The sequence below is a fragment of the Theropithecus gelada genome, chromosome 1, assembly GCF_003255815.1.
Source record: "Theropithecus gelada isolate Dixy chromosome 1, Tgel_1.0, whole genome shotgun sequence".
Taxonomy (NCBI): domain Eukaryota; kingdom Metazoa; phylum Chordata; class Mammalia; order Primates; family Cercopithecidae; genus Theropithecus; species Theropithecus gelada.
Genome location: NC_037668.1, coordinates 182,079,821 through 182,102,433, shown reverse-complemented (window position 1 = coordinate 182,102,433; position 22,613 = coordinate 182,079,821). Strand labels below are relative to the sequence as shown.

The window sequence follows — 22,613 nt, the reverse complement described above, 5'->3', positions numbered from 1 at the left end:
TGGAAGACTTTTTGGGCAAATAATCACCTTTGCATGTATCTGTCTGCTAATATGAATTTGGGGACTGCATTTGTTGAGAGAAGAAAACAAGGCTGGTAGATAACTCCTCTGTACTTTGTCACTTCACAGACAGTGACTGTCAGGATAGGTCTCTTCTCCAAGTACAGAAGGAGCAGCAAATATTGTTGACCAAAGCCAACCCTTTCTGCCACCAGACCCCAAACTGTCCATTGCAGCCACCTTAAGTAGTCCTCTGCTCACCAACAAGCAGCGTCCCCTATCAGTGAGAAGCATTCCACAAGCTAGGCTCTAGGATCAACATAGCACCCCGGGCTCTATCGCTGGGTAGAGGAGAGTGGCTGAAATTAGAACACTACCTTCTCCTAGAGATCAAAAGCTACAGCCTCTGGGAAATTCTTTTTCAGTTTCCTCTTGGAACTTTTCTCATTCATTCAGCTGAGGCTTAGGCTGTGGGGCAACACTTTCTCAGTTATAACCTTTTAATGTAGTTATAGTTATAATTCTAAGCCTAAAAGACGGTCTCAAGTTGTACCATTTTGCTCACAACGCAGCACTAAGGTGAGGCTGGTGGGTCTAAAGGTCCGGGAGTCCTGAGGGGTAGCCAGGACCCAGTGTTGCCCCTCAGCTGTGTGATCCTAAATGCAAGCTGCTGGACCCTCTGGGCCTTGGTCCTTAATTAGAGACAATACCCTGCTGGTTCTTCATATGTCACAAGGCGATTCTGAAGATAACAAGAAATCATGTACCTGAACTTGGGGAGATGCTAAATGATATATAACTGTGAGGACTATTATTACTGACCCACGAGTATGTGGGCAGCAGCATGGGACACTCTGAGGGGGTTGTTCTCCACTGAGCCTTTGTGCACAGAATGTACAAGAGTCACTTGGAACCTGCTCCTATCAGTCTTGCTGTTGGATCTCAGTGTTTGAAGTTGAATTAAGACTCACTTTGTCCAGTTTTACAACCATATGCCTCTGTGATTGCCCCCCCCACCCCACCACCGCAGAGCTAGACTTGTACATTTTACCTTTTTAAATTCCATTTGTTTTTTTCAAATGCTCATTACACTTGAGTGCTAAATACTGTATACTTTCTTGTGGCGATTCCTTAAGGATCTAGAACCAGAGATGCCATTTGACCCAGCAATCCCATTGCTGGGTATATACCCAAAGGATTATAAATCATTCTACTATAAAGACACATGCATATGTATGTTTATTGCAGCACTATTCACAATAGCAAAACCTGGAACCAACCCAAATGCCCATCAATGATAGACTGGATGAAGAAAATGTGGCACATATACACCATGGGATACTATGCAGCCATAAAAAGGATGAGTTCATGTTCTTTGCAGGGACATGGATGAAGCTGGAAACCGTCATTCTCAGGAAACTAACACGGGAACAGAAAACCAAGCACTGCATGTTCTCACTCATAAGTGGGAGTTGAACAATGAGAACACATGGACACGGGGAGGGGAACATCACATGCCAGGGCCTGTCGCAGAGTGGAGGACTAGAGTAGGGATAGCATTAGGAGAAATAACTAACGTAGATGACGGGTTGATGGGTGCAGCAAACCACCATGGCACGTGTATACTATGTAACAAACCTGCACATTCTGCACGTGTACCCCAGACCTTAAAGTATAGTAAAAATAAAATAAAAAGTAAAAATAAAATAAAAAGTAAAAATAAAATAAAAAGTAAAAATAAAAGTGAGGCCGGGCATGGTGGCTCACACCTGTAATCCCAGCACTTTGAGAGACCAAGGCAGGTAGATCATGTGAGGTCAGGAGTTCGAGACCAGCCTGGCCAACATGGTGAAACTCGTCTCTACTAAAAATACAAAAAAAAATGCAAAGAAAAAAAAAAGTAGCCAGGCGTGGTTGCGGTCGCCTGTAATCCCAGCTACTCAGCAGGCTGAGACAGGAGAATCGCTTGAACCCGGGAGGCAGAGGTTGCAGTGAGCTGACATTGTGCCACTGCACTGCAGCCTGGGCAGCAAGAGCGAAACTCCATCTCAAAAAATAAAATAATAATAATAATAAATAACTTAAATAAACAAAATAAAATAACATAAAACTGAGTCAAAATAACTTTGCTTTGATGATTTCATATTACACTTGGAACAATCCTTGTTCGAAAATTACAGATGTCTAGTTGGGAATCATTGAAGTTGAAAATAGTTTAAATATTAAAAGATACATAGGAAGGGGAACATCACACACTGGGGCCTGTCAGGGGGTGGGGGAAAAGGGGAGGGAGAGCGTTAGGACAAATGCCTAATGCATGCAGGGCTTAAAACCTAGATGACAGGTTGATAGGTGCAGCACACGTATACCTATGTAACAAACCTGCACGTTCTGCACATGTATCCCAGAACTTAAAGTAAAATACAGTAAAACAAAGATATGCATGTTCAGCACATGTATCCCGAAACTTAAAGTAAAATTAAAAAAAGAAAAAAAGATACACACTTTCCTACATGGGGAATAAAATACTCGTTTGACGGGATTACTTCCAAAAAATTTTAATATTTCAAGTAGAATTCTGGAGTGCTGTAGATTTTCTGTTTTTTCCATGTCATTGGATTCTCTTAGTCTTTGAGAAAATCTGCATACTGGGGTGGGAAATGGACTGCAGGAGAAAGGAAACCTGAGTTCAAATCCCAGTTCTGCCATTCAGTAGCTGCCATCTTGGGAATTTTCTTGAACTTTTCTTGGTCTCTGTTTCCTACTGTACTTTTTTTCTAGCTTTAACATTTTCTATGGGAACATGTAGTTCATGGAGTGAATTTCTAAAATCTCATTTGTACTAATTGTTAGAATTGGGATTGAGAAGCTGGGGTCAGTTTTCGGGGCAGTGGTGGTCACTGTCTGGTTCAGGTCACGTTCCAGACACAAAGGGCCATAGTCCCATTCTTGTGTCTGGGCGAGGTTTACAGCTGCCATTGTCAGTGCTGAGCGGAGCTCCACAAGCTGACCACCTTATCTTTCCTTATCTTTTTCAGAACTTGTGATTCCAGACTCAGCCAATGTCTTTTATGCCATGAACAGCCAAGTGAACTTTGACTTCATTTTGCGCAAAAAGAACTGCATGGAAGAGCAAGTGAAACTGCGTAGCCGGACCAGCTTGACATTGCCCAGGACAGCTAAACGGGGCTGCTGGAGTAACAGACACAGCAAAATCACCCTCTGAAGGGAGGGACCAATGGCCCCTTGTTTGCCAAAGGCAGACAGGCCGGGGCTGAGAACAGGCTGTGGTGATTGCAATTACCATCCAGTGTTCCAGGATCATTGGTGAAGTCAGCAGATATTTATTGAGTTCCTGTGGCGTGCAGAGCACTATGATAGGCATTGTGGGGAAATTGGAAATGAATTTGACATGAAAAGGATGAATGATTCACTGATTCTCTTTGACTTATTTGAGACTAAAATGCAGAATTACCCACATTTAAAAAATATATATATGCACACATATTTGGTATGCATGTGTATATATATGAAAATATGTAAGAGGAACTTTAGGGGATAGTGTGGACTATGGAAAAACAAATTTGCACAATGGCCTGGGAAGCTGAGGTCACTTTTTACAGGGAAATAGAAGAAACTGAGAACCTAGTCTCGTATCTTCCGAGTGAATGGAATCAGTCCTGGGAATAGAGAGTGTCCTTTGTGCCAGTATTACAAGAAGCCCAAACTTTATTTTTATAAAGGGAGAAGATGACTTTCTCAATCAAGTGCCATCAGATAAAAACAACTGCAGAGGCTGGAACTGCCACAGGCTGCATGAAAGGCCACTTTGAAAAGGGTTTGGATGAGCTGGTGGCCTTCAACCTCTGCCTGCATCTGCCGCTTTCTGCTACCCCAGGGAGGCCAGGAGGAGCTTCGGAGGACCATTGCCCCACTGGTCTAGCCATCACGACACCTCTGGAGGTGTCAAGCTCCTGAAACAAGCTCATTTCAGTTTCTGGCAACCCCGTGTATTTCTGTTTTCCCCTAAAGAACATACCATAATCATTGCACAAATAACCATGTTCTTTGGTAGTGAAGCCAGAAAAGAAAGCGCGAAAAGAATGGTGACTCATTTGGACTCTTACCTGTCTTGGAATGTCACTACTTCATTGCCTTCTCTGATTGCCTTTTGCATGTAAAACTATGTGTCTGGAGTCTTTTGCCATCTGGATCCTAGTACCTCTTTATTATGTGCAATTTGTTCCTCAGGTGTGGAAATTTCTACTGCAACTGACTACATTTGGTTAGTTTGAGCTTGTGAAAGATTTCTGAACAGTGATTGCCCTGTTAGTAGCCCCGCAGAAGATGTTTCCTGCTGATAGCAGCATCCTATTTTACTTATTAACTTTTATAGCATTACTGTGCCTAGTCATGGGGAAAGAGATGGGGCTGCATTGATTATCTGACTCATTCGTCTAAGAGGTACATTCTTCCAGATGGAATCAATAACTTTGGTTTTCAGGTTCCCATGCTTGCTATCACAGTATCACTGTTAAGTGACATTTTTGTCTCTCATAACACCATCACACTCTTCCTTCCAAGTCTGAGCTGTGCTGGGGTTTGAACTAAAAGCCATATGTGGAATATTGACATGTGTAAGAAGCACTTTCAGAATGTTGTCCTTTTTAAGAAATGATTCTCAAAATACCAGTTTTTATTCCAAAAATAAAGAGAACAAACCCAGAATATGAAGTGCAGATTGTAACATGGAGCTATTTTTTTCCTAATCCAGTAATACAGCTCCTAATAGTTGTGCGGGATTTGTGTTACATAAACAGCCATGTGAATTCTGCAAGAAACACCAGGGAAAGTTTAGAGATTTGTGGCAATGGACCGAAGAACAGGCCAGGAAGTCCTCCGATTTCCTTTGGTCTTTCCAGGAGATTGGACTACACATTGTAAAGACTGGGTTTCAGCTAGTCAAAAAGCACTTTCTTCTGTTTTCAATGCCTGATCAATTTGTGCTTCTGTGCTTGTCGGAGAGATGGCCAGGGTGGCAGCCCTCATGCAGGTTGAAGTACATGTAGCCCCAGCCTGATATTCTTGGTGTGAAGGTCGAAAAGAAAATAGAAAACCATTGGCCTGGGTGAGGGTGTGGCCACCAAGACATAAGTGTTGTGCCCCTGTGCTCACCCTGTGTATTTATACTGTATATGTAGAGTCTAGATTTATATACTGCAATGTAAAATATATATATATATATATATTTACCTTTTTTAAAGACAATGGAAATCCCAAGTAGCTCAAACTTAGCCTCATTTATTTAATGCCACTTTAAATTGTCTTAAATTTGTTTCCTGGTGGACAGCCGGGTAATGCTTTTAGCTGCTCGCATGCTTGTCTTTCTGCATCTCCATCATCTGTTTACCTTTTGGTTAAACTAATAAACTAGTTTGGGACTTGGCTGGCATGTGCTGCCAGACCCAAAGGGATTGTATCTGGATTATTAACCAGGTGGGTTTTGGGTTCCAGGTGTGTCAATAAGCTTTTGGGAAGCCCACTGGATCGGTTGGAGGAGCACAGGGAAAGCCAGTGGCCGAGTCAGGTGGGATCCTTCCCACTGGCAAGTGTCACGAGCCTTTGGGGGGAAGAATGACTTCCTTAGGAAACTGCAGTTAGAGATGATGCCTTTGCTGGATTGCTGTCACCCAGGCTCTGTCGCCCAGGCTGCGGTGCAGTGGTGCGATCTCGGCTCCCTGCAATCTCTGCTGCCCAAGTTCAAGCAATTCTCCTGCCTCAGTCTCCTGAGTGGCTGGTATTACAGGTGCACACCACCACACCCAGCTAGTTTTTGTATTTTTAGTAGAGGTGGGGTTTCATCATGTTGGTCATGCTGGTCTTGGGCTCCTGACTTCAGATGATCCACCCATCTCGGTCTCCCCAAGTGCTGGGATTACACTGCACCCAGCATGGGGACACTTAATAAAATCCAACTTAGAGTGAGGGTCCAAGTTAGCATTTTGTCGCTTTTCTGAGAGCCTTTCCCCGCTTTTTGTGATGGATACCACCTGCATAGTTCTTGAAACCACCTATGGTGCCCTGGAACCCAGGGGGACCTCTATGGAGGGAGGAAAGGCATTCCTAAAAGAATTACACTTGAAATCGTTTTAAACTGATCCATGCAGTTTCCCCAAAGGCATTAGGTCTGAGGCCAGATTCACCGCAGATGCACAGTATTGTCATTTATCATACTGTTAAAAAGTTCCCAGAATTATTTTCCAGTGGATTCCTAAATGGATCCAAATTATCAAATGTTCTGTGCCCTTGTGGAATTTTTAGAGGAAGCCAAGTAGATATTTTAATAATAGGAAATTGATAATATGGGGTGGGGCAGAAAAAAGGGAAATTTGGTCTTTGGTCCTTGTTTTTTCAAGATCATTCTAAAAGCCTGTTTCCCTTGTTTTACCTTTTTCTAGAAACTGGGCCTGGGTACATTTTGCCTGAAGGAATACTGTCTTAAACTTGTCTTCTTTGGAGCATTTGTAAATTCTCCTTGCAGCACAGGATCATTAGGAGGCATACAATATTGCCCTATGTGTCCTGATTTCAGTGGGACTAAGAAGGTTCCTGACTCAAACCTCTTTTTCCGCAGATGCCTACATTTCCACTAGGAGAAGTTATTTCCATTGCATTTTTCATTGCTTTTCCCCCTAGACTCTCTCTTAAAATTAAATGCCTTCAGAAGGGATGTGTTAGGCTAGGCTAGGCTGGACCGAAGTACCAAACCAAGAAATCTCAACAGCTTAAGACCGAGGTTTATTTTTTCTTTCATGGGACTGTGTAATGCAAGTCAGGAAATTCCTTAGTAGCTTTTCTCTAACAGCAGCTCACGGATCCAGGCAGCTTCCATCTTGCAACTTTGCCATCTCGGTGTTTCCCTTCTAGTCACAGTGATGATAAAGAGAGTAAAGAGAACTCACAACTGTTCCCAACTGCCTTAGACCAAAGCGACACCTGTCACTTCTGTTCACAGCCCATCGACCAGTCCCCGGCCCCGATGTGAATGCAGGGGAGGTGGGAAATGCAGGAGAAACCCGGAGGAGTTGATGCACACGACCGCCTCTGCCACAGAGGGGTAATGCCTTCTTCCTAGGGTGCAGGGGTTTGTTCACCACTGGCAGTCATCAGAAAGTGTTTGGGAGAGATGGCAGTGAGGACTTGAGGCTGCACAGAAACGAGGAAGAGTTGAAGAAAGATGCTGAAAGGAGAAAATACTAGAAATAACAATTTAATTTTGTCTAGAATTAGCGTTGATCTTATTTTTTAATTTAATTTAATTTTTTGAGACAGGGTCTCACTCTGTTGCGCAGGCTGTAGTAGCGCAATCTCAGCTCACTGCAGCCTCCGCTTCCTGGGCTCAAACGATTCTCCAACCTCAGTCTCATGAGTAGCTGGGACTACAAACGCAAGCCACCAACGCCCTGCTTTTTTTTTTTTGTATTTTTTGTAGAGGTAGGGTCTCGCCATGAAGCCCAGGCTGGTCTCCAACTCCTGAGCTCAAAGCGATCTGCTTGCCTTAGCCTCCCAAAGTGCTGGGATTACAGGCATGAGCCACTGCACCCAGCTGATCTAATTTATTTCTAATTTTTAACATACAGCCACTCACCAACAATTCATTTTCTTCTGATGTGGTTCCTACTTTGATGAAACTAGGAGCTACTTTACAGATGTAAGTCAGGTTAAAAAAAGAAACCTAGGAAATGTAAGTATTTATGCAAAACCCAACAGATCAAATAGGAGCCAGGCAAATTTAATTATTTTAGACTCACAATTTGGCAACCATTATCGGGTGTGGATTCTCAATATCTCTACCCAGAAACCTTTGTGGAAGCAATTTTCTTATTTAACATTTCAAGGAATCCAATGTAGGTAATGTTTTCTTAAGAGTTTGAAGGCACCTTACAAATCATGTAGTCAGCGGCCTCATATTACAGATACGGGGCTGAGACACAGAACGGTTAAGTTGCCCAAGTTTTAGGGACAGAACTCTGGATCATCAAACCCCACTCTGAGCATATAACACTGGGCCAGGCACTAAATGGAGGAGGCTCTCCTGACAGACACTTCCACAGCCTCACGGAGCTGGAGAGAATCCTTGGGATCTGTGGGCTCCATCCCCAGCCTTCCAGTCATGTGAATTCCCACAAACTATCTCGGTCAGCTGGACACCTGGTTGGTTCTTTGAAGTGTCTGAGGAACATCGTGCTGAGGGTCAGAGCACTGCCACCTACTATCCTGAGCATCACTTCCATCCCACTGATGAAGAAACAGCCATAAAGATGATTATTTTGAGTTAGCACCCCAGATGGATTGAAATCCCTTTCTTATCTATAGACTCGAGTGTTACCAGGGGTGGCTGCAGCGGGAGAAACTCCTAGGAAAGGCACCAACTGACAGGAGCTAACAAAGGGGGAGCGGATGGGACTGGGGCTTGAGTGGTGTTCAGGAGAGCCAGTTTTAAGACCTCCCAGATCACCCTCCCTGTAAGCCAGTTATCAGTGTCCAAGTGCTTTAACACAGGCTTCTCAGAAGAAATCGTTGTTATTCCTACCATTGTTTCATACCAAAGCTTCATTATGTGCTACAGTTCCAATTTCTTACACAAGAATGAAAAGGGTTACCAGTACAGGAAGTTAAAAAAAAAAAAAAAAAAAGACCGAATGATTTAAGCTGTTTCTGAGTCGTTCCTGCCATAAGAAACAATCAAGGCATCAGTTTTGAAATGGGAGAAGCATTCTAAATGAAACTGTTAGCTTGCCCCTTGACATAAATTTCGTTCCTCGTTTATTCAGTATCTAACATCCAAGTCTCCAGCAATACGTTATCTGAGAGTTTGCAGTATGACCAGCTGAATAATCAGTATATGAGGTTTCATAGGGGAGAGAGACATGGGTTAGAGGTGCCAGCTTTATGTATCGGGCTGTGTGTGTGTGTGGTAAGAGAGAGAGAGTGCAAGAGTGAGAGATTAAAACGTTAAATGTTACTGAGAAAACAAACGAGACAGATTATCCCCCAGCAGCTTGGAAGTGGGTGCAGTTTGGTGAGATCTGACTGCCTCTGTCTGACTCCCAGGCCACTTACTACCTTAGGCGAGTTGCTTCCCTTAGCTCTTTGCCTTATCTGAAAGATAGGGATTAATGAATAGTTCCTACTTCTTGAGGTTCATGCTGTATTAAACTACACAGCACACGTAGGGAAAGTGCGGTTCACTTTGGTGCATGATACGAGTTAGCTGCTGTTATTCCTGGGAAGCTTCTGGCCTAAGGGAAGTCATGTCTTCAAAGAAGCCCTCCAACCTCCTGCCCGGATGAGCCAAATGGTCCAGATGTGAAGCTCTTAGAGGTGGGGCTTCCATGTGTGGAACAGCACCCTGGGAAAAGTTAAGCTGCTGCTGCTCTGGGGAGGGACTGACTCATGGAGTTGGAGGGCGTCCAGGGCTCCTGCAGCTTGTTCCACGGCTGGGGTCCAAAAAGGTTCACAGAGACGGGGATGTGGGCCCAGCACAACCTCCCTGGCCAGCCTACAGGCTTTGCAGCGTGCACTCGCGCTGGACGGGCTGTGACAGGAGAGACTGGCTGATGTCAAGCAGCCCTGGGCTGGAGTGTCCCTCTCAGGGCCTGAGAGATTGGCCACCACACAGAGCTGGCAGCAATTCCCATGAGTCCCACCTTCTTGGGTGGATTTCTCTCACCAGAAGCTTTGCTCCCTGCTCCTAGGTACTCCCTCCTGTGTCTGTCCACAGACCCTGTGTCTTTCCTACAGGAAGTGGTTTTTGACTCTGGTTCCAGAGGTCCTGTCCAGGGACAATGGAGATGCTTGATTGTGAGTGACTGCTGTTCCCCAAGCATTGGGGGCGCTGGTCACCTCACTTGTTCCTTTGCAAGCGATTCAACTCAACACCACCTCAGTCTCTCCCACAGTTGCAGACTTAAAAGGATAAAACTCTAAGGACAGGGTTGTCACCACTTCCATTTGAAGCCTCCCTCCTACCACACTACTTCCCCCATTGGTTCCCTCTTCTCTTTCTTGGCCTGTGCACTGGCATCACTGTCACCAGCGATGGGCTTGCCTTAGTCTCTTCTCCCTGCTCCTTACACTTCTCTCCCAGACTGCTCTGAGCAGCAGGACTTTGCTCCATGTGTGGTGCTCTGGAAGCCGCCTCTTTCCTCTCCCCTCAGATTCTCAACAGGCTTGCACCACTCTGTCCCTTGCACTCAGCTCTGCTCATGGTTTCCTCCCCTGGGCTAGGCCTGAGCAACAATATCATCCCCTTCAAGTCTTCGCAATTTATGCTAGCAGTTTTAAAAAGCAGTTAAAGCCCTTCAGACCACACCATCAGAATGCCTGGACAACTCAACTCCTGTCTGAGGGTCTGTTCCAAACTTCTCATTTCCTTTTGGGAGAGGAAATTGTTGCTGATTATTTTCTAAGCATCTAAGAACAGAGAGAGAGCTGCCTGCTCCACTTTGAAAATCAAATTCCCCCACTAGCAAGAGCCCAGACATCCACCCCGGCACCCTGGAATGGGAAACCCCCAGCAAAGCCTTGCCAGGTCCATGGGGGCAGAGCTAGTGCTCTGTGGGTCCTAGGATTGCTCAGACATGGCAAGTTTATTAAAGCACCCGTTCCAGAGGAAGCCAGACTGGAAAACTACAGGGAGGGGCATAAAAACAAACTCCATAAATTAAAAATAAAGAGAAGGCAATCCTCAGAGACGATTCTTCGTTCTTTCCACTCTTTTTGAGGGCAGATGGGAGGATGGATGGCTTTGGGTTGGAAGCAACATAGCTGGTGTCACAGAGGCTACTGAACAAAGATCAGCTATGGGTGGAAGCAAAAAACTAGGGCATTTCAGTAATTCACAGAGCAGAAAGGAAGCCACACTTTTGCCCAACAACCAAGTTTAATGGAGCCATTCCACCACTTACCTTGGAACCCCATTCAGTGTCTGACAATTCTGTCAATGAATTCTTCCTGCAAGCTCACCTAAACTCCTCTTGCTCTGTCCTTGGGATAAGAGGGAGCACCATTTTTCACGTAATCTTTTGTAATAAAATGTACTAAAATCTACCATCATTACTTCTCTCTTCTTCAAGCAGGCACAAAAGGATATTGTCCAGACTTTGGTTCTTGTCTCAGCTGCCCTACACTGACTTAGGGCCGTGGGCTCACAGGGAAGCCCTTCATATGCACCCCCTTCTCCTGCTGGCCCTCCTCCCTCAGCCGCATTTAATTGAGGGACAGCAGGTTCCCCTGAAATAATAAACATCACCACAAAACATCATGTGGGTGTGACAATTATTTCCAAAGCTGTCTGTTCTTAGTTTTCAGAACGTGCCACCCATTACATGCTATTTTCTTCTCACACAGCCAGCCTCATTTTAACTTTACTTTGTCATTATTTAACTCCTTAGCGAATTTTCTGTCAGGGAGATCACCTCTGGATCATTTCTTTCCTCTGTTTAGTTGGCGAGAACGTTTCAAAAGCACGTTATAGAAAGCCTCCTGGGAAGACACATCTTTATTTTGTAGTTACTAGCGGCAGGGATTTGCTCCAATCATGAAGGAAAAACCATAAGACTCCCAAATTTGTAGCTGAGTGGGAACATTTCTTGTTTTGGACATCGACATTTTACTGGAAGCCTCTGTATTATCTGTCAAGATGGTAACCAAACTTAGAATTCTCCCAGAAACGCTGGGCTCTTACTTCTGATGAGACAGCCCTGAGAAGGAGGCAGCCAACTTGCTCTGCCAGCGTGATCGTGTCTGTCTTGTTTGTTGTTATCGACCCCAACGCACGCCTAACTCTTCCGCCCTACCGAATTCCCATGAATCCCACTGAGGCCCTTTCAGAGTCCTGCCAGGCAATGCCTGGACAGCATCTCCACCCACTGTGCCCAACCCTCCTCCCTCTTCTGAACTCCAATTCATCCTCCAAAACCCAACTCAAATGTCACTTTCCCAGCAGAGCGGCTCTGATAGTCCTCCTCCACCCATTGTGTTAATCTCTGAAATAAAGCCGTCCTGTTTGGCAGTCACCTGCTTTATGTTGCTCCTCCATTGGATGTGGGCCCCACACAGCAGTAGGGACTTTACCTACTCCTCTGAGCGTCTCAGTGCCCAGCACAAAGCCTGCAGCAAGGCAGTGTTCACAGCCTAGTTTTTGAGATTAGGGGGAAGCTTGATTTAAAAATTCAAGCAGTCACTGAGATCAACGAGGATTCTCTGTTTGTTGCTGCTGCTATTTTTCCCCAGGAAAAAGCTCTTTGGCCTCGGACCAGTATCACAGTATCTCAGTATGTTTTGATGAATGGATAGACTGACCTGTAGCACAAAATGCAAGATGGACACCTCCACTCCCTCCCATTGGGGGCTCTCTTCCATCTTTCCGTACCTTGGAATCCTTTCAGCTAACATACCAATGCCCATCAGTTTAAAACAACCCTCACTGCGCAGGAAGGGCACAACCACCCTCCCCTCATTTGCCATGGGGATCACATAGCCGTTCCCCCTGACCCCCACCCACATCTTTGGTCAAGGGCAGACCTGGGAATCTCTGCAGCGCTGGCCATTGAAGAGTGCCTGCGGAAGCAATGGACAATCATATCGTTAAGTTTTTTTTTTTTTTAATTTTTCACAAAGAGCTCCAGAAGGCAAATAGTTTATCACTTCCCGCCCTGAAACAGCATGCAAGACAGATGATGCAGTGTGCTGGCTGTCCGCTGTTTCTGGTTCTCCAGAGCTCCTGCAGCAGGCCTGAGTGAACCGCAAGCGGGGCCCATGCAGTGCGTCCCCTGCAAAGCGCAGGTGTTCAGTCCACACACAGCAGCACCAGCACTGCTGACGTCACGGTTGTCTGTCCAGAAGATCCCACGTTAGATCCCAAGAGGAATCCAGACAGGCTTTAGCTTCCAGAGGCAGAGAGCGGGTGCCAGGGCCAGATGCAAAGGCCTCTATACTGACGGCCTCACGTGACACTGCAAAGGTCAACTGTCTTGGTTTAGGACTATAAGGGAGAGATAGGACAAATAATGAGGTCGAGGAACCTCTGGATTGCTAAAGAGATGACTTTAAAAAAAAAGTCACATCTTCAGCTCACAATGTTCACCAGAAAAGAATACTGCTTGAGATTCTAGACCTGAGCAGGGAGAAACAAACCGGGCTAAAGGAGCCAGAACTTCACAGTAGAACAGTCCTAGTCTAAAATGCTAGAATGTAAGTCCAATGTCTTTTAAGAAAGAGAGTTCTTAAATCTGTCAGACCAGCTGACAGGGGAACAGGAAAAAAAAAAAACTTCTTTATTAAACAAAACACCACAAAAATCAACCCAAACTTCCTTCAACCCCAGCACCCCAGCCACCTCCCACCCCATTAAAAAAATCATTAAAGTCATGCACACATGCACACACTCAAATATGAAAACAAAAACCAGATACCCAAGGAAATCTTAGGAATCACCTAAGGAATTTTCGCTCGCTCCCCAGATGCGCTTTCTGTTTTTCTGGGGGTGGGTGGGAAAGGAAGTCACACTGACTGCTAAGTCTAAGCGGCACAATTTAGAGCTGGGCGAGAGCCCTTTCCTCAGCGGCCTGGCTTGCTGGTCAGCGTAGAACGGTACCCACAGTGAGTCGGGAAGGAAGGCCGAGGCTGGCGTCTGGTGGAAGGCAAGCTGCCTATTGTCCTAAACTGGGGACCCGCCCCTCGCCTGGGGAGGTGAGGCTGCCTGGCTGCCTTGACTACCTATTTGCTGATGGGACAGCTTGGTGATCACTTTCTCTAGACTCTGAGCCATGCTGTTCAACCTTAATGTGGGAATCAGTATCACATGGACAGTGAACTGAAGAATTACGTGTCTGGTTTAAAGTTTATCTTACACTCATACACTAAGCTTGTGTATGTAACACCACCCGCCTGTGGGCTCTGCTCTGAAGGGCCTTCCCCATGAGTTTAAGTGTGAAGCTCAGGATTTGGGGTGTGCAGGCCCCCCATATGGCTGCATGGTGCATGGACACTGACGAGGAATGGTGCTTGTATGGGATGCCTGGGAGGGTTTTTCTGGAGACAAAAATTTATAGATTGAGGGCATGAGAACATAAACTTGAGGAAAACCACCAGGATCTATACTAGGATGACAGATTGTGGAGTGGGAAGAAATCGTGTAGTCCAACTCTGCATTTTACATAAAATCAATCTGTGAAGAAAGCAGAAAGGACTCTCAGGGGATATCTTTTGAGAAAGGGTGTCTGCCGGGATTCTGATTCCAAGAGCTTCCCTGATTGCTGGCCTAAATCAGTTGACCAGCCCTTTGTTTCTGACCAGGTTTCTCACCTGAGATAGAGAATCATTTGTTTCCAAACAGTTCAAATCCCCCATCCACAGGCCTCCCTGAAAGAGCCTGGCTGGGAAATTCAGGAGAATCAGATTGCCGAACCAATGTGTCCACACCCACTTCTCCCCTGGGTGCCATGGAAGTCTGCAACATCTGTTTCTCTGCCTTATCCTAAAGACAATGTCTTCGCCATATTTTGCAAAATAAATAATTCAAAATATAAAGAAAAACCCTGGCAAGAATAGTTGCTGGCCTGAAAATGTGCTCTGTCTCCTAGCAGTGACTCATAGAACTCACACCTGCGGTGGGTTCTCAGGCTAAGGGGTGGAGCGGACAGCGTGAAGCTCTGTAGCAGCGCGCAAACCCGGGACAGGGCAGGACGCACAGCCAGCCCTCACCCTTCATATATTACATTTATCTTTATAAATAGAGCATCCTGACCCAAGTGGCCATAATAAAAAAAGCCAAATGTTGAGTTGTTTCCCTCAAATACCTACACAAACTGTCAAATGTCTACTAAATTATATCCACATGGCAAACTGGTCACCTCTATATGGGAGCTCCAGCTGTCATGATGGTCACAGGCCAAGTCTCAGCCAGACCCAAATATCCATCCCTATTAGATAACAAGGACTAAGTTGTTTTTTTTTTAAAAATTGACTTTTCAATAAGGTTTGTGACAGAATCCTTTAAATAAAAAGCCAAATAAATATGATTTTAAGTGATTGATTCCTGTCCCCCAAACGTTGCATACACAAGTTTTCAATGTCATATAAAACGGAGAAACTAGACCAATGAAGGTTGTCCAATTGGTTTGGCGTTTTCAAGGTCCCATCTGTCACATAAAATGGACCAGCTAGACCAATAAGTGTGGGTCTAGTTGGCCTGGCTGCCTTGACTACCTATTTGCTGATGGGACAGCTTGGTGATCACTTTCTCTTAAACAAGACTCTGAGCCATGTTGTTCAACCTCAATGTGGGAATCAGTGTCACATGGGTAGTGGACTGAAGAATTAGGTGTCTGGATTACAGTTTATCTTAACAGTTTCCAGAAAGCCTGTCTTTTAGCCATCTTGGGAAATTTGTGTTGAATTTCCTTATTTCCCTCCACTGTCAAAAGTATGTTAATTTCGATTTATCACATGAGATCACTTTGGTTAGATGACTGTGACCACTAAAAACAAAACAGAAAACTGGAGCAAACGGATGAATAGCCCTTTAGAAAAACCAAAGGATGTTGAACCGATGTGGGTCACACTCCCAGGGAGGCTTCATAGCTCATCCCTCGAAGGCACAGTGTCCAGGGAGGTTGGCGGTGGCAGGGCCTCTGTGTTCTTGGCACTGCTGTAGATGCGACTTTGCTTCCGGGACTTCCAGGCATGTGTCCTATCCCAGTCGGTGGCCACTGTCTCATTGTCCCAGATGGTGGAGGTCTCGGTGTCACTCAGGTACCCCGGCTGGCCTGTGTAGTGCGTAGGGTAGATGAGCAAGGGTTCTGCAGAGAAGGCTTTCAGGTCCCTGGATTCATAATACTCCTTGTACTCAGCTCTGAAAACAAGAAGGTGGCCGGACACATGAGGGGGTGGAAAGAAGACTTACGGAACAGGGACAAAGAGTGAAGGAGCCCTGCTGGCTACCTCTTAAATTGTCATGAGTTCATTATTTAAATTGTGTCATTTGTGAAACACTTTAGCCTACAAACACAAAGATTTCTTTAAAAGCTTTCCAAAGACAAGCTCCCAAGCAAAAAGGTCAGGATATTTCTGATGTATTTGGATAGACTAGTTTAAAAGATGAATTTCAGGTCTGACTCCAAAAGTTAAAAAGCAAGCCCTGTTAGACCATGATAAATATTTACGATCACTTTACAAAAAATGTCCTGCTCTTGGATTAATAAATGAGACACCCAAGATCTGGACAGCAGCGATGGGGCATGTGGCACGTGGAGGCTTGGAGGCATGCAGGCTTGGCTTTGTGCGCTAGCTCCCTGCTCACCACTTGGGCTCCAGCAGGTGTAAAGGAGACGGATAACTTGGCCTCCCTCCCAGGGCTCCTGCACAGAGTATATGAGGTGACATATGAATGTAGTAATTTCCCTTTTGTTTAGGGGATAATGGTTTGACCTCCATGTTTCTGCCAGGACACAGAGATAAAGTCAGTCTCTGACATGTTATGTACACGAAGGCAAACAGCTCCATTTTTACTGAGGACAAGAGACAAAATGAACTGGTGGCAGCATAGGAAATCTCAACGCTAAAATGAAGGCCATCTAGTGAAGAGATCACCCAGCAACTAAGAGAAGGGGCCAAGGTTAGAACTTATGCTGCTCCATTAATGAATTTAGGAATCATTCATTCATGATTTAGGAGCTGCTGTTATGTGTAGCATTTGGACTAGGCTCTAAGGACACAGAGGCATAAGACTGTTCCTGCCCCAAAGGGTATTTACAGTTTACTGGGGAGACTGACAGGTAAACCATTAATTGCCACACTTTTTGATAAGCGCTAGGTCAGGGTAAGCTCCTGGGCATCACACTGCCCTTCTTCCATGGACATCATGCTCAGGTATCAGGTCCACACTCTCTGAACCTCTTATACATCCCTGTGATTGCAGGAATTAAAATATATCGTGATGATTTGTTCACGAGTCGGGGTTCCTGACCAGATTGTGACCTCTTCAAAAATGGGTATCTCTGCCTAGCCAAAAGTACACACAATGACCTGAACCAAAGGAACTGGAAATTTTGAGGTGCTTAGGAAGATGACCTTCACCTTGAGGTGTATGAGGTTATGGAAATAAGAAGAGCAAAGACAAGGAGGGGACCAAGCACATTACATTCAGTGCAACTACAAACTGGGTATTACAAGAATCCCTGGGCAGGACACTCACCATTTCTGCCTCACCTTCCCATCTGTACAAAGGGATAATCATCTGAGTTAGGCTCTCTTAATCATAATTATGAAAAGATCATTTAGGAAAGCAGTACAACTTTAGAAAATATCAAGTACTGCCAGAAATGGAGAGCATAATTCATGAAGAGGCTGTACTCAAGGGAAGGCAGTCAGTTCAGGGAGACTCACACAGGATGCTTGTTGTACATGATTGGCAGAAACTCATCCACTGGCAGCATCTTCCCAAAAGGATCGGCTCCAACCAGCTTCTGTGCTCCTTCCAGAGAGATGACGTAGCCCAGGGTCCAGTAGGAATAGTCGGCTTCGACCAGGTTTGCCACATTGGGCACGGCTTTCTCTGGCTCCTTTACTTGCATCCTCTTCCTACCAATATAACTATAAGGAAATAGCAGAGGAGAAAAATTCTACCTGGACTATTATGCCATGATAAGGATGGAGAACAGCTTTGAAATCCTGGACTGACTCTTGTCTGTCATTAAATGATGTATCACACCCTAAAGTGGATCCAATCACCAGTCATGACTGCCATCTGCCATCGCTGGGGCCATTTTGCTGGCCGCATTTATCAACCCCACTATTCCTGCCTAGTGAACCGTTTTCAAGCCAGAAAGTAAGATGTAGTAAGATTAAAAGATATTTCAGATAATTTCTCAAAGATGGGATGAGGCTTCCAGCTGTGTTTACAGAGGTTGGAAAGGCACAAAAAAGGCCAGATGGGAGAATCCTGAGGCTGCTGTCTTCAGGTCCCCAGAGTGTCAGCCTTGGATGCCTTCTGCACAGCGCTCCAAGTACTGGTGGGAAACACAGGACCAAATAAGCTGGGGGAAAGAATCAGTCTGCAGTGAAGGTTCTGGGAACCCAAGAGCGGCCCTAAGGGTTCCTTTTGGGCAGTATGAATGACAGCTCCTGACAGACATTCTCCTGCGTCACACTCGCCCAGCTGTGGCCAGGCTTCCTCTCAGACATGCTGCTCAGAGAAAGACCCCTCAGGCACCTTCTGTCCTCCATGAAGAACTTCTACAACGCGGGATGCACCTTTGGCCACTCCCATCTTCCCTAGTCTACCCATGGGTCTGTGCTTCATTACTTTTGTCTGGAACCTATTGGTTTGGGCTTGACTGGAGCAAGCTGAGGAGTTGCCTCCTCCTTGCCTGCCAGGTAAAGCAGTACTTCCTCTATTTTGCCCTAAAACAATCTCTTTCAACATTCAAGGAATTTCCCCTAGTGAAAGCATCCCAGGATTTGTAGAACAAGTCTATGTTCAACCTTCAGTTCTTCTGAGGACAGCAAACATTTATCCCCAGCCACTGTCTCTTCAGATTACGGAGTCTGAGCTTCTCTCGTATCTCATCCACTGAAAGGGAAACTCTTATCGAGCACTTGAGAGGTGCTAGAGTGACAGAGGTACTGAGTCAGTGCTCTAACTTTACTTAATTTAATTTAAAATGTTGAAGCTGTGTGAAATATATTTATTTTTTCCATGAAACAAGTTCATTGTTTTGGTAGGACTACAGTTTACTTTAACAGCTGAAAATTTGCTTCTGGATTGAGATGTGTTCTAAGTGTAAAATACATACCAGATTTTGAAGAGTTGGTACAAAAAAAGAGAAGATAAACTATGTCATTAATGGTTTTAAAATATTAATTACATACCAAAATGATGATACTGTTTGGATATATTTGGTTAAATAAAATATATTAAAACTAATTTAACCTAATTTATTTTTACCTTTTTAATGTGATTACTAGAAAACTGAAAATGACATATGTGGCTTGCATTATATTTCTATTGAACAACACTCCCTCGATGATTCCAATGACTTGTTCTATTCTCCCCTTTTATTATTCTCTTTTCCCAGAAAAATGTAATGTGGCAATCACGAACAGCTTATTACCTTTCATGTTTCAGGTTGAAGTAACATTTGTTTCTTTTTTGTTTTAGAAAATGACAGGTACAATTTAAAACTGTTACAGTTCTTTGAGACTATATAATAGATTTTAAGGGGATATTTTGACAATCTGTGAAATTTAGAAAACGTTTTTCTTTTCCTGTATCCTTATCAAGACAACTGTTCTTCCTTCTTGGATCTGTTGGTACTTTGTCCTGAGAAATGCACCCACCGAACTACATGTGAACAGGAACGTATGCCAGCTCTAAACCTTATATTCCCTGGGTTGTCTTCTGTGATTATCAGGCTTAAGTGAAAGTTGCCTTTATACAAGTCACATAGGCATCAAGCAGCTTCCAGGCCTGTGAGGCCTTAACCATAGGCTGCGGAGCCATCCATTGAGAAAGGTTGAAGTGCAGCAACTTCCAGAGGATATAGGAAGAAACAGTGATCTTAAGGGACTGTGCAGAATGCCAGATCTAACCACATGACCACATGATTGAAATCTGACAGGGCGCAGGTGTCTTCTTATTACACAGTAATGCATTAGTTGAGCCATTGCTAGGTTTCTTCTGAGCTCACAGTGGCCCATTTTCTGAGGGAACAAGTATTCCACCTGGGCTCATGGTTAGTACCCCCTGCGGGTGGGAGGAGCAGGGACAGCTCCTCTGCTGCAGCTGCTCCAAAGAAGCAGGCTCAGGCCGGGCGCGGTGGCTCAAGCCTGTAATCCCAGCACTTTGGGAGGCCGAGACGGGTGGATCACGAGGTCGGGAGATCGAGACCATCCTGGCTAACACGGTGAAACCCCGTCTCTACTAAAAATGCAAAAAAACTAGCCGGGTGAGGTGGCGGGCGCCTGTAGTCCCAGCTACTCGGGAGGCTGAGGCAGGAGAATGGTGTAAACCCGGGAGGTGGAGCTTGCAGTGAGCTGAGATCCGGCCACTGCACTCCAGCCTGGGCGACAGAGCGAGACTCCATCTCAAATAAAAAAAAAAAAAAAAAAAAAGAAGCAGAAAAAAGAAGCAGGCTCAGAGTTGATGAATTGCCTTTGACACACAGCTGGGAGCAAACACAATGCTTGAGAACTTTCTGCTTCATTGGAGAGAAACTGAAAGTGTCATTTGTTTTAAAAAGAAAGTGAGAGAGAGAAAGAAGGACGAGGCAGAGGAGGAAGGAAAAAAAAAGAAAGGAAATGAGGGAGGGAGAGAGGGAGAGGAAAAATGAAAGGAAAGGGAAGAAAAAAGTAGAAGCCGCTCAATTCCCAGAGACAGTAGACAAAGAACATTAACTAAATGTCAGCTCAGAGCCAGCACTCACTTGGTGAGCCTGGTTTTCCTGCGTCAGCCTCAGACCCTTCCCCAAATCTAGTTGTCCATGGTCTCCATGTTTGTGCAACTCCATTTTTCAACAGAGGAGCTCCCTGGCTGACCCTCTAACCTCCCACCTTCTCGGAACTTGCAGAGGCAACCTGCTGTCCTGGGAGCTGAGGCTTAAATATGACACAGGACTTTTGCGCTTGAATAAATGGCCTCCCCTCCCGCTTCACACCCACTCCATGTGCCACGTTGCTTGAGGGTGGATTTCTGCTGTGCTCCTAAGTAAGTGCTCAGTGCCACACCTTGGTTCTGTCTGAAGGCCCCTGATCTGCAGACAGACTCCAGGTCTCACACAGTCTTCCAGTTTCCCACCCTGAAGAGTAGAAGGATGCAAAATCCAGCGGCTAACCTCTACCCACTTTTATTTCTGAGAACAGTTATAGAAAGAAAACTAGGTAAGTAGAAGCTTAAGCTGTATCTCTACTGGCTGTGGAGGTAGGGCTCTCTGCCCATTGGAAAGGATTGAGTGCCTCTCAGAGCCCTCTCATAAGATCATCTTGTCACTCACATTAGTTCCCAGTCCAGCTGAGCCTGGTCAATGTCATCCATCAGCTTCATCAGCTTCTTCTTAAACTGATGCTCAAAACGCACATCATCTTCAATTACAAGAGTCTTCTCTAGCTCTCGATCAATTACCTGCAAAAGTCATCAGTAGGAAGATACCCTATGAAAAGCTTGATACCCAATTTTTATTAGATAAATAAGTATTAAAAAGTCATGAGTCTAGTAGCATAGATTCATAACTGGAATCTAAGCAAACGGCCATCAACTGTAGAATAGATAAATAAACTGTGGCATATTCACAGCAGTGAGGATGTATGATCCACAATTAAATGCAACGTTATGGGTGAATCTCCTAAATGCCATGTTGGGAGAGTCCACATACTGCATGGCTCCATTCATATATAGGAAAGTACAAACAAAGGTAAAGCTACTCAATGCCTTTAGAAGTCAGGATGGTGACTACCCTTGGGGACTGGTGACTAGAAGGAAGTACGGGGTCAGAGGGTGCTTGTGGGATGCTGGTGACCTGCTTCTGGATCTGTGAACTGATTAACATGGGTGTGTTGTTCTGTTTGCGAAATTTCCCTGAGCTGTATCTTTTGATCTATAGACTTTTATACCTATTTAATCACATTTCACTTAAAGTTTAAAGAAAACAAAGGCAGGCATAGACTGGATCATTAAAAGAGAAACTGTTCAAGGGGCCTTTCTTCAGGGACTTTCTGTTTGGTTGTGGAAACTGTTTATCAGGAACCCCACACACCAATACCCCCTCCAGATATGTCTTGATCTGTAAGACAGGGGTTCCAGTTCTGGCTCTGCCACCTCTTTTTTCTTTTCTTTTTCTTTTTTTAAATTATACTTTATGTTCTAGGGTACATGTGCACAACGTGCAAGTTTGTTACATATGTATACATGTGCCATGTTGGTGTGCTGCACCCATTAACTCGTCATTTACATTAGGTGTATCTCCTAATGCTATCCCTCCCCGCTCCTCCCACCCCACAACAGGCCCTAGTGTGTGATGTTCCCCTTCATGTGTCCAAGTGTTCTCATTGTTCAATTCCCACCTATGAGTGAGAACATGCCGTGTTTGGTTTTCTGTTCTTGCAATAGTTTGCTGAGAATGATGGTTTCCAGCTACATCTATGTCCCTACAAAGGACACAAACTCATCCTTTTTTATGGCTGCATAATATTCCATGTTATATATGTGCCACATTTTCTTAATCCAGTCTGTCATTGATGGACATTTGGGTTGGTTCCAAGTCTTTGCTATTGTGAACAGTGCTGCAATAAACATACGTGTGCATGTGTCTTTATAGCAGCATGATTTATAATCCTTTGGGTATATACCCAGCAATGGGATGGCTGGGTCAAATGGTATTTCTAGTTCTAGATCTTTGAGGAATCGCCACACTGTCTTCCACAATGGTTGAACTAGTTTACAGTCCCACCAACAGTGTAAAAGTGTTCCTATTTCTCCACATCCTCTCCAGCACCTGTTGTTTCCTGACTTTTTAATGATTGCCATTCTAACTGGTATGAGATGGTATCTCATT

General features: G+C 44.8%; 2 protein-coding genes across 6 annotated transcripts in view; one reads left to right on the top strand and one right to left on the bottom strand.

Annotated features, from left to right (window-relative positions):
- RGL1 (ral guanine nucleotide dissociation stimulator like 1) overlaps positions 1-5,474 on the top strand; it is a 289,935-nt gene extending 284,461 nt beyond the window's left edge. For all 5 annotated transcript variants that reach the window (XM_025368454.1, XM_025368437.1, XM_025368463.1 and 2 more), the window contains one exon: positions 3,039-5,474. In XM_025368454.1, the coding sequence (XP_025224239.1) occupies positions 3,039-3,226 (188 nt within the window). In that variant the 3' untranslated portion in view covers positions 3,227-5,474. The remainder of the gene's footprint in view (positions 1-3,038) is intronic.
- A 10,099-nt stretch (positions 5,475-15,573) lies between these two features.
- COLGALT2 (collagen beta(1-O)galactosyltransferase 2) overlaps positions 15,574-22,613 on the bottom strand; it is a 101,085-nt gene continuing 94,045 nt past the window's right edge. The window contains exons 11-13 of the mRNA XM_025403910.1: positions 21,057-21,184; positions 17,452-17,658; positions 15,574-15,919 (exon numbers count right to left, since the gene is read on the bottom strand). Of these exons, the coding sequence (XP_025259695.1) occupies positions 15,643-15,919; positions 17,452-17,658; positions 21,057-21,184 (612 nt within the window). The 3' untranslated portion in view covers positions 15,574-15,642. The remainder of the gene's footprint in view (positions 15,920-17,451; positions 17,659-21,056; positions 21,185-22,613) is intronic.